Source organism: Saimiri boliviensis, chromosome X, assembly GCF_048565385.1.
Source record: "Saimiri boliviensis isolate mSaiBol1 chromosome X, mSaiBol1.pri, whole genome shotgun sequence".
In the NCBI taxonomy this organism is placed as follows: Eukaryota; Metazoa; Chordata; class Mammalia; order Primates; family Cebidae; genus Saimiri; species Saimiri boliviensis.
In genome coordinates this window covers 33045440-33058228 of record NC_133470.1, presented here as the reverse complement: position 1 = coordinate 33058228, position 12789 = coordinate 33045440, and the positions used below count along the sequence as shown (strand labels likewise).

At 35.3% G+C, this 12789-nt stretch overlaps 1 protein-coding gene across 1 annotated transcript in view; it reads right to left on the bottom strand.

Moving 5' to 3' along the window:
* The window catches only part of CFAP47 (cilia and flagella associated protein 47), a 440981-nt gene that overhangs the window by 200362 nt on the left and 227830 nt on the right, over nt 1-12789 (bottom strand). Inside the window, exons 36-37 of the mRNA XM_003924170.4 lie at nt 11387-11521; nt 7609-7724 (exon numbers count right to left, since the gene is read on the bottom strand). Of these exons, the coding sequence (XP_003924219.4) occupies nt 7609-7724; nt 11387-11521 (251 nt within the window). The remainder of the gene's footprint in view (nt 1-7608; nt 7725-11386; nt 11522-12789) is intronic.

Sequence of the window (12789 nt, the reverse complement as noted above, 5' to 3'; positions counted from 1 at the left end):
CTGTTAAAAATTAGCTGGCATTCTAATATAGAAGATAGAGTTCATACAAGATTTTTAGGAGTCTATTGTGGCAGTCTAGTATAAAGATGATGTTACATTAAATTAGGGTGGACTACATGAAGCAAGGAAAAAGATGCAAGGTTTACGATACAATTGGTAAAATCAATAGGATTTGGTAATGGATTGGATCTCCATGGAAGGTGATGAAAAGAGAAGCATTCAAGAATGACCATCATCTAAATAACATGTACTTAATGAAGGATTTTATGAACCTATACTTAAGTCTTATGAACTACATTTCAAAATAGAGTATCCTTTTTATGAGGTAAATGGCTGGTTCCATGAACAGCCGTCTCTTAAGTAGAGGTAATTATTTTTTAAATTTTGTAGTTATATTGAAGCATGTAAATGACCAGCATTCTTTTCCGAATTTCTTAGAAACTTCAGAAGCAAATGTGTAGTCTACTTTAAATACACATCCTAAGTCTCCAGACATTTCCATCATAACTGTAGGCTTCATTTAAATTATCTTACCTTTTATTTTTCTTTTGCTCCAATTTCCTATCCCTGATTTAAAAAACAAACAAACAAACAAACAAAAACCTCCTTGATATTACATATACATTGTAAGCTACTTCAATTTAGCCTTTGGAATAGATGGAGAATAAATATACAATACATCAATGTCAGTGCACATATGGCTCAATGAAAAGAATGAGGAAAAAAAAGAATGGCTTGCTAAATGTATACTTTCACTTTTATGACAGTAACTCTATGGTTATAGCTAAATTTAGTCATAAAGTTAGATGAAGAAATAAATATCTTTGTTTATATGCTGGTGTAGCTGTTTAACATTTTCTATATAAATAATATGTCAGAGAATTTAAATCCATAGCTGGCAGAAACAGACATTATGAACTGTCATCTAGACAGTATCTAACAAATAATGTGGTACACATAAATAGATAATTATACAATATCTGATAATGATAAAATTACTCATTTTTTTTGTTTAGGAAAACAAAATATTTTCTGAGTCATATTTCTAAAAACCAAATGCTATGAAATTATTTAGCCTAGCTAAAGAGAGTCACCTAAAATAATTTTATTTCAAGTCTATAAAATAAAATGCATTTAGATAAATGAATAGCTGTTTTCTATACGTGTTCAGAATTAAGCACTGCTTCTTCTTGGAACCCGTTCTTGGTTTCCTCAAGAGTAGGCAGGCACTTCTTTTTCAATTTTCATCTAGTTCTATACACAAAAAATAAAATGATGATTGAATTATATATTCATTATATATTTGCTTGCTTGGCATTCTGATAGATTGTAAGCAATTGTGAGTAGTGTTGACATATTTTAATTGGCAAGTCACCAGTACTCCAAACTGAGGCGGTCATCCTTACTAATTGCTTCCTATGCATTCCAGTTATCGTACAAGGTGTTTTGCCTAAATAATCATGTTTATTACTGACAACACTGTGAGTAAACACTCTTATCCACATTTTTCAAATAAAGAAACTGAGGTTGGATCGTAGAGCCTGTACATGTCAGGATTGAAGCATAACATTTAATTGTTAAACAATATGGGAGGAGTTCTAAACCACAATGGCATCTGAAACCCAAATTCATCATTTCTTTTTCTAAGAAAAATCTCATTAAATAGATTTTCAAAACACAGCTGATTAGAGGAAACCATGACCACATGAAGAGCAAGATGGGGTTCAGACGACCCTACTTCCTTCAATGCCATTATAGAATGTCAGACAATTGGGCATCAAAGCAGAATGTGTTTTCAACCTAATGTGAAGCCTGCCAATTGACATACCTGTGCACATACAGTATAGAAATTTACTTTTCTATTTCCATGTTTTACATATGATGAATAACCAAGTGTCAGGAGACATTAGGGCTAATCTTTCAGCAGAGAACACTGAGAACAAGGTAAACTAACAAAGCAACTGACCTTAGAGAAACTTCAGGTATAGATGAGAACTGAAAAGTCAGAGACAACTATGAAGATATGGTACCTTGATTTAAGAACAGCATGTCATGAGATAGAGCCAGAGAACAGGTGCCCGTCACAATTTAAAGCAATATATATATATATATATATATAAACCGGAACTCAGACCCTTGCCGGACACTGAATCTCCTAGCACCTTGATCCCTTGGACTTCCCAGACTCCAGAACTGTGAGAAATAAATTTCTGTTGTCTGTAAGTTACCTATTTTATGGTATATTGTTATAGCAGCCTTAATGGACTAAGATGGAAAATTAGTATTGAGAAGTGGGTGGAGGTGCTGCTGTAACAAATACCTAAATTGTCAAAGTGGCTTTGGAATTGGGTAATTGGCAGGGGCTGGAAGAACTATGAGGTGGATGTTTTTTTTTTAAAAGCCAACATTACTATATAAAGGCCATAAAAGGTGATTCTGGTGAAGGCTCAAAAGAATAAAGCTGGAGAGAAAGCTTTAACATTCTTAGAAATTACTTAAAAGGTCATGAAAAGAATGCTGGTAGAAGTATGAACAGTAAAGGCCATCCTGATGAGGTCTCAGACAGTAATGAGGAACATGTTATTGGACAACAGAGGAAGAAAACCTGTGTTAAAAAGTAGCAAAGAATTTGGCTAAATAGTGTTTGCATTTCCTGGAAGATAGAACTTGTGAGTGATTACATGGAATATCTGGCTAAAGAATTTTCCAAGAAAGTGTTAAAGGTGTGGATTGGCTTCTATTGAATGCTTACAGTAAAATGAAAGAAGGGGAGAAAAGATTTTAAACACATAATTTTTAACCAAAAGGGAAGGATAACTTAAAGATGTGGAAAATTCTTAGCCTATCCACACTGGTAAGAATGAGAAAGCAAACACATTTGGGGGAGAACAAGGGGGTGGGCAATAACTGTTGACAAGTAGATTAATATGGACCAGGAACCACCATGAAAGCCAGATGCTATTCACTAAAACAATGGAGAATTGCCCAAAAACATTTCAGAGATTATCCATGCTTCCTTTCCCATCACAGGCCAAGAATGTCAGGGCCTGAGAGACAGAATAATTTTAAGGAGAAGGTAGTATGAACAGCTATGGGACCCTGGCGTTTGCTGCCCAGCATTGCCTCAAGGCTCTACTGTCCACATTCCAGTATCATGCCCCTTGGCTGCCCCAGGTGCTGCTTCAGCAGACCCAGATGTGGCTTGGAATGTGGTAGCTGCCCATCTGATGGGCATAGGCAATACATTTGGGAGGCATCCAGGTAGTACCATTTCGACTGGTGCAGAAACCACAGAAAGTGCATGCCTCCACCTATATTTCAAAGGGTATACTGGAGAGTCTCGGGGTCCAGTTAGAGCAATGCCATAGGGAAGGGCCACTGCAGAGTTCCCACTAAGACAATGCCCAGCAGAGCTTTGAAAGCAGGTGTCCCTGAAGACCTCACACCAGTAGAAACATAGGAGCAAGATTCCAGCTCAAGGTAACCACAAACATGAGACCCAGGCACAGAATGGCCACAGAGATGGGGCTACTGCAGAGAACTGGCATGTTCCCAGACACAGAGCTGTGGTGGCCACTGGGCTGCCTCAAAGCCACTGGGGGCAGGGCCACCACTCCAGTGATCCTGGAGAACAGATTCAAGTCAAAGAAGATTATTCTGGTGCCTGAAGATTTAATGTTATTTGTCCTGTTTAGTTTTGGACACACTTGGGACTTGTTACCACTTTCTTCTTTCCTATTTCCCCCTTTTTGCATAGAAATGTCTACCCTGTGCCTGTTCCATCATTGTATTTTGGAAGCATATAACTTATTTTACTTCACAGGATCACAATGGGAAAGCAATTTGCCTCAGGAGGAATAAAACCTTAAGTCTCACCCGTATCAGGGGAGATGTTAATCAAAGGGTACAAACATGAAGATATAACTTGAATAAGTTCTGGAGACCCAGTTTACATCAAAGTGACTATAACTAATAATGTATTTTATACTTGACGTTCGTTAAGAAAGCGGATTTTACGTATTCTCACAAGACACACACAAAAAGCAACCTTTTGTGGTAATGAATATGTCAATACATTGATTGCTATAATCATTTCACAATGTATATGTATACTAAAACATCATACTGTATACCTTGAATATATGTAATTTTTATTTATCAATTTACCTCAATAAAGATTAAAAAAAAGAGAGAGAAGAAAACCTAATCACCATTGCAATGGTATTAGGAGTTGGGGAATTTGAGGAGTGATTAGATCATGAGAGCAGAGCTCTCATTAACTGGATTAGTAGACTTACAAAAGAAGCCCCACAGAGCTACAGTGATCCTACCACCATGTGAGGATACAGAAAGTACCATCTATGAATGAGAAGCAGGCCTTCACAAGACACTAAATTAATCTGTGGGTGCTTTGATCTTGAGTTTCTCAGCCTCAAGAACTGTGAAAAATACATTTCTGTTGTTTGTAAGCTGCCTAGTTTATGGTATTTTGTTACAGCAGCCCAAACAGACTAAGACACAATTGTTATTACGGATCTTCAGGATTGCTTAGAAATAGTCAAAGCAATATTATATTGAATGCAAAGGGCTTTATTGAATGTGACACACAGACAGACACACACACATATATATGCACAAGATATGTGCAACTGTCAGTTTACTAAGAGTGCCAGCTTTGAATTTATATTGACTGGTTTTGAATCTCTACTTTCGCATGTAATGGCAGAGCATTGGGTAGTTTAGTGTCTCTGTGTCCAATATCTTCTTTTGTAATATAAGGACACTAATAGGATATTAGGTAGATTAAATATGAAGTGCATACTATATAGATATTGATATATGAAACATAAAGGACATATGATATTTTATATAGAAAATGTTTAACAAATATTAAGTATGTTAAATGATGTATGCATATATTATATGAATACATATATTATGCAAATAAATATTTGTAAATGCATGCACATTGGTATTTACATAATATATGCACCTATTATTTAGATATATTTAAATTATGTGAATAGATAATATATGCATATGTTATAATAAACCCACATGTGCCTATAAAAAGACTGGAAAAAAATGAGCTAACAAATTGTGTTTGACATAATTTTAGGTGATTTTTGTTATACTGTTTATTTTTCCATAACTCAAATTTTCTACGGTGCACAGGTTTACATTGATAATAAAAATAACAAATATGAATTTTGTTAACAGGAAAAGTCACCTTAAACTAAATTGTCAGAAGTTTAACGTGTTTTTTTGCATGCTGTCTTTGTTGTTGTGTTGTTGTTGTTTTTTGAGACAGAGTTTCGCTCTTGTTGCCCAGGCTGGAGTGCAGTGGTGCAATTTCAGCTCACTGCATCCTCTGCCTCATGGGTTCAACTGATTCTCCTGCCTCAGCCTACGAAGTAGCTGGGATTACAGGCATGTGCCACCATGCCGGGCTAATTTTGTATTTTTAGTAGAGATGTGGTTTCTCCATGTTGGTCAGGCTAGTCTTGAACTCCTGCCGTCAGCTGATCCACCCACCTTGGCCTCCCAAATTGCTGGGATTATAGGCCTGAGCCACTTTGCCTGGCCTATTGTGGTTATTAGGAAGAATTTCCACATAGTGAAAGCTTTGAAATACTGGAATAGACTATTAGGTTTACGAGTGGAAAAAATACAAGAGAAACTTCATACTCTTCATTTGTATCACTCTATTGGAAGAGTGAAGTATAGATCTCAACTTTAAAATCTTTGACAACAAAGTAAATGGTTATGTGACAATGTCTCAATGAACTTGTATTATTACATTTATGTCTTATAACAGACATATAAGAAATGTAACTATTTTACTATGATCTTGGAAAATGGGTAGGTTATTTTTATTATACAAGGAATTTTATTCTAATATTTTATTTATAATAAAGAAGCAGGCAAGTATAGATTTTTTTTTCCTCAGGTGTAGTTTAGGTTGAATATAATCTCAAACATAAATATTAGGATCTTTTTATCTCCTTTAGCATGGAGTAGTAACGGAAGAAAGCTAACATAGGCTAATGGCACACAACAAGAACGCTGTTGAATATGGGATACAGGATATTTTAAGTACAATTTTAAAAGGTGCAATTTCTTTTATTATTTCTGTGTTTGATATACTAGTACAGAAATAAAGACTACAGCTTGAAAAGTTACTGAGTTTAATTTATAGTTAAAATCCAAAGGGATAATCAAGCAATGTAACTTTAATCGTTATCTATCACATAATATTGGGGAAAGACAATTGAATGCAAAGGCAATAACTAAAATTCAGGACTAGTTAAAGTTCATTAGTAGTTATCAAATTTGTCAACTGCTGCAGTACTGACACAGCTGTTCTCATATCATCTTTGTATTATTTAATAAACAAGAGTATTTCTGTCATTAGCATATGTTGGCGTATCCAACATGATTTGTTGATCTGGGAAGACTCACATTATGCTCAGATTTAATTTCTCAAAACTATTCTTTGGTGGTTTCAATTATACTTTAGTTTTGTGAGTGGGATAGTAGTAGAAACATTAACTAAGTATGAGAACACAATTAGATAAAAATGATACTTTAACATTATCACAATTTGGGAGTATATTTATATGCATATATATCATCTATCTGTCTATCCATCATATACACACAGGTACACAATGACTATGAGGTCACAGAGAAAAATGACAACATTGGGACTTCACTGAGGTAGGATTATTGAGCTTTTACTTTCCCGTTCTTCATAATTTCATAGTCTCTAAATTTCCTATAATGAGTACACGCTGCTTTTATAATCAGAAGAAATCTATATATAAAATATATATAGTTCAGGCACAGTGGCTCACCCCTATAATCCCAGCACTTTGGGAGGTGGAGGTGAGTGGATCATATGAGGTCAGGAGTTCGAGACCAGCCTGGCCAACATGGTGAAATCCCCTCTCTAGAAAAAACACAAAAATTAGCCAAGCGTGGTGGTGGATGCCTGTAATCCCAACTACTCAGGAGGCTGAGTCAGGAGAATTTCTTGAACCCAGGAGGCAGAAGCTGCAGTGAGCTGAGATCATGCCACTGCACTCCAGCCTGGGCAACAGAGCGAAACTCAGTCTCAATAAATAAATAAATAAAACACTCTCTCTCTTCTCTTTCTCTCTTTCTCCCTCTCTCTCTCTCTTTCTCTCTCTCTGTCTCTCTCTCTCTCTCTCCGTGTGTGTGTGTGTGTGTGTGTGTGTGTGTGTGTGTATATATATACATATATATAAAAATTATATACAGACATAATTTTAGAATGTACTAGTTTCCGTTTCCTGCAGGAATCAGAATGGTAGCATACAACAAACCAACTTATAGTCTTATTTCTATGACCCACATGCATGAAAAACAAAATTAAATGCGTACATAAAAAAGCAGTTTTATGTCGTTAGAACTGTTTGGTGAGGAATTGTAGAAACACATGAATATTTGTGTGATTGTGAGTGACAACTTTTTCATTAAATATCTATCAATAGTAAAAATCAAAGTCACATTTTATAATTATACCACATTAAATCTTTGGGGTTGATATGTGTGATAATGTAAAAATTAAAAAACGATACTTACTTTGGAGGAATTGTTACAACATTCCCTTTCTGGGAAAGGGAAAAGTCAGCAGCATCTGGTCCAACAATTCTAGCGTTATACACTAAGTTTTGAGAGCCTGGATTTGTCAGTAGAATCTATGTAGACGTAGAAGAGGATATAAGGAAGATTATAAAATTAAAAATTATGCAACTATATCATGTCTTATTTTTATCAAAGACAGCAATACATTTTAGTCATGTAGTTACTCCTAATCTAAACCAACTGGAAAAGCCCAGAATTTATTTGTATTTTTAAATAACAACTACACACACACACACACACACACACACACACACACACACACACACACGGTTAAGCTGAAGTGGGCAGAGAGGAGCTTTCAACAAAGGGAATTACAAATGCAAAAGCATCTTATCATCGGTGACTTGAAGACCAAAATTTGCAGCTTGGATTTTATATTTATTGCAAAGGAAAACCACTGGGGAATTTTAAAAAGGGAACTTATACATCCAATTTACAGAAATGATACTCTGGCTGCTCAGTGCAAAAAGTATTCTAAGGAGTATAGATGTAAAACAGTTTCAGGCTGAATATAATGGTGGCCTAGTCTAGATGTGATAGTTCAATGAATGGCTGGCTCTCTTTCCTCCTTATCCAGACACATGGGGAGCATTAAAAAATGAGTTGCTTTATTACAAAAGAGAACTTCTTGAAAATGTTAGTACACAAAGTGTTTATGTAAAATATAATGGCGATCCAAAAAACAATCTTTAGGAAAACTGGTAAAGATTTTCTTCTCAACCACACTCTAGTAAGGTTTGTCTGAGCTGTTTTTTAACTAGGCCCCACCTCTGGACATGCCCTCAAGAGCCCAATTTTAGTAAGAATCCTGCTAAATCAGTTCAGCCAGAATTCCCCACCTTCAGTATCCAATCACCCTTGATATCTAACCAAATTCCTCATCGCCTGCCATTGCTCAGGTGATGTATGATCACCCTGGCCTTCCTTTAGCAAAAACCTTATTTTGGTTTAGCCAGAATCCCCCCTTACCCATATGTTTCCTCTTAGTTATTTCCCACCCACTGACCTCCATTCTGCTCCTTGGCTATACATTCCTACTTTTCCTTATTTTACTTCAAGTTGAGCTCAATCTTTCCCCTCTACTACAAAACTGCTTTGCAGTGGTCCATATAATAATAAAGCTAATTCCTATACTTTATTCAGGACTATATCATAATAGTCCTGAATAAAGTCTGCCTTACTGTTTTAACAAGTGTCATGAATATTTTTTTTCTTTAATAAGATGCCAAGGTATCACCAAAGTTCTGACCCAGAGAATGGTGAAGATGGAGAAAAGGATAATTGGTCAAATTAGAGTGAATAAAAGGTGACTACAAATCATGAAATTCAGGACCTATAGTGACAAATATTTTAAGAGCGAAAAAGTAGCAGTAGGTATGGTTACAGTGAGTCACAAGGAATATGGTGCAAATCTGGTAAAAATTAATTACTTTCCAGTTCAATGGGAACTTTGGTAACCAATAGAATAAGTATGTCGTTGCTAAAGAGTTTCCAACATTAGTTTCTTTAAGGATTCGAAAGCCTCATGTTCTCAAATTCTTAAAGACATCAATTATAGGGGCAAGACCCCCACTGTAGTGTGGTATTCCCCTATAGTGTGGTAATCTTTTTGTATGTTTATACATACATACAAATGTATCTCTTTCAAATAATCATTAACAGACCAAGTGATTTTAAATCCTAGAGAGCTAATTCCTACTGTTTTGGAAGGAAATGTTGAAAATTATAGATTTGTTGTGAACTGTTTAGATCATAAGGAAACCATTCATTCTCAGTATATCACATATATCATACATATGACACAATGGTATTGAACTCATCTGTGGTCAGATAGTCATACCACCCAATTCCAGGATTTCATGTAGGGGAGATGAGGAGTAGATAGGAAGAAGAGATAGCTACTTAAGGGAACAATAGAAAGTTTTACAGTCTCCATTCCTTTTTTGCAGTGACAGACATTATTGTGCCTCTGTGTAAATTTTGTTCCAAAAAAAATAACAAAATTCATCTGCTTTTGAATGTCTCAGAAAATCACTGTACTCTATCTTTTTTTATTGACCACCACTTTATTGTACTGGTTCTGGCATTCTATGTTTCTATTACTTGCCCATAGGTATAGAAATATTTGTTTCAATTCTAGTAGCCATTTCTGGAGATTTTTCTATATTCTGTAACATTGACAGGGTTGGTAAGAATGACTTTCTATGACTTAGGTACTGCTATTCATGGTGCTGATTCACAGGAGCAAAATATGTAAAAGATTACTAGCAATTCCCAAATCATTAATTTTCTTAAAAGTTAAAATCAAAGCTTGTTATAAGTTATCTTGCATATATATATATCTATGTATGTATATATTATTTCTTCTTTCAAAAAATTTTCTTTGTGAAAAATGATAGGTATATTTGTATAATTTTATCTATAATCTTAGGCATGAACATTGTATCTAGTAAGGGAATAAAATGAGAAAATAAATCATATTCTATATAAACATGATTTAATTTGGTTTTTAACATCATAATTTAAATTTATTTATTTATTTATTTTTATTTTTTTGAGACGGAGTTTCACTCTTGTTACCCAGGCTGGAGTGCAACGGTGCAGTCTCGGCTCACCGCAACCTCCGCCTCCTGGGTTCAGGCAATTCTCCTGCCTCAGCCTCCTGAGTAGCTGGGATTACAGGCACATGCCACCATGCCCAGCTATAAATTTATTTTTAAACATTAGCTAGTATTAACTACTTAAAAACATTGATACCAATTGAGATGAAGGAATACAATTATGTGGACAGAATTCAAGAACTGGTAATAATAGTTAACAGTAATAAATAATACTTAATCAAATTTACACTTCTGTCTCTTGCCGTCCTAAGTAAAAAAAAAAAACATTTAACTCTTCTGAAATGTTATTTTGAAGTCAGAAATTCAATATAATTATAGTTCAAGGCTAGTTATTTTTCAAGAGCCCTTGAATAGCATTTGAATAGCATTGCAATTAGCAAATTATCATAGTAAATACTGAATTCTATGGAGTTTTATATCTTTTTCTGACTAAAAAAGAAAAGAATCAAAATAAATAAAAGAGATTGAATCTCAGTATTTATTAACACAAACCTAGAAGAGGAGGCTGTCTTTTCACTAGATTCAGCCCTCCACACTTTGAGATAAGAACCTGAGTTGTTGTTGTTGGTTTTTTTTTTTTTAACTAAATCCTTATCAATTGATGCTCACACCATCACGTAGGCTACAGTTACTTTCTCAAAGAAGTTACAATTACAGATCAAAGACCATCATGGAATATCTTTTGAAGACCACATATGGCTAAGTTTTGCATCAAAAATATAAAATTATTCTCCTTCACAGTTACATATGAAGAGAGATACATAAAACAGCCTGAGAAAAGGAATAAACATGAATCTTATCAAAGCAGTAAATTAACTTGTATACAGAATAATATCATTTTATATCAAACCAAAATGAGTGAAAAACGAGTCATCATTTCATTGCAAGTGGTGATTACTATTAAGTAAAAGTTGCCCTTTTCACTCATCTAGACGTTTGGCTTAGACGAAGCAACATTTGATAAGCCTTATTCACTTTTAATAAAATTATGTCATATAGATGCTTGCTGTTAATTTTGGGTTGAAAAAGAAATATCTAAAACCTCTTTTAATTGTGTAACTCCTTGTTCATTTTGACCCGAAAATTATCCTTACCTCATTCAGCACTGTGTCATGTAGAGTGCATTCAAAGATCACCACCTTTTTAGGGAGGTATGTAGGGAGTCTCTCATACATGTAGACACAAAGCATGAGCATTAGGATTGGATTGGGGTCACAGATGTCTACGGCCTAGTTTCAAAGAAGATAAATTGAAATTAGAGGATGCATTAGTTAGAGCTCTTTATAGGTACAGAATCAATAGGATATATATCTCTATATACACACACATACATATATGAAAGGGAATTTATTAGGAAGAATTGGCTCAACAGTCACAAAGGTGAAGTCCCACAGTAGGCTGGCTACAAACTACAGAATGACAAAAGCCAATAGGGTCTCCCAAGGAAGCCAGCCGCATGGCTTAGGCCAAGTCCAAAAGCCCGCAAACCAGGGAAGCTACACTGCAGGGCCCATTCTGAGGCTGAAGGCCTGAAAGCCCAAAGGAGGCTGCTGGGTGCAAGTACTAGAGTCTAAAGGTTGAAAAACCTGGAATCAGATGTCCAAGGGCAGAAGGACAAAAAAAAGGCACCCTGCTCCCAAAGGGAGAAAGAAATCATGACAAAAATAAAAAAAAGAGCAAACAACAACAAAAAAATAAGCAAATTGAATATCCTCCTTCTCCTGCCTCTTTGTTCTGGCCACTACCACAGCCAATAGGATGGTACCAACCCACATTGAGGGAATATCTTTCTTTCTCAGTCCACTGACTCCTGCATCCACCTCCTTTGGAAACACCCTCACAGACACACCTAGAAACAAAAGTTTGCCAGACATCTTGGCATCCTTCAATCCAGTCAAGCTGACACCTAATATTAACCATCAAGTAAGATAAACAGATAAAAATATAAAAAGAGGAAAAGCATAGTAAATCAATTACTGAATTACTTTAAAACATTTAAAATATTTGTGACTGACAATGACACTGAAATATAGATATAGCAAATAATACTGCTTTGAATCAGAAGAGCTTGACCTAAGTGTTAAAAAACAAATGTGTCCTAAGTAGAACACTGATCTTGTACCCTCAGACTCCATAAAAGCTAATCAGAACTCAGAACAATACTACAGTCTAGAAATTATGCATAATGTGACTATTACTCCTAAAGTTAAAGATGGCAAGAGATTTTCAAGCAAAGGCCCACAGAACCAAGGGCACATTAAATGGGCCTCATAGAATGCTTAGACTTCAAAGATGTTGTGTTTGATGTGAGGAAAAGGGTGTATTTTTTCAGAAAACCAAATCACTATAGGATGAGGAGATAGAGAAGCATACTGTTGTTCACGAAAGAAGTTCCATTTGGGTCATGCATAAGAAAAGATAGAAAAATTAGTGAGAGAAAAGACTTAAAGAGTGCCAGGCTACACCGTGGAGGTCTTCGATGGAAAGGTGAGGGACT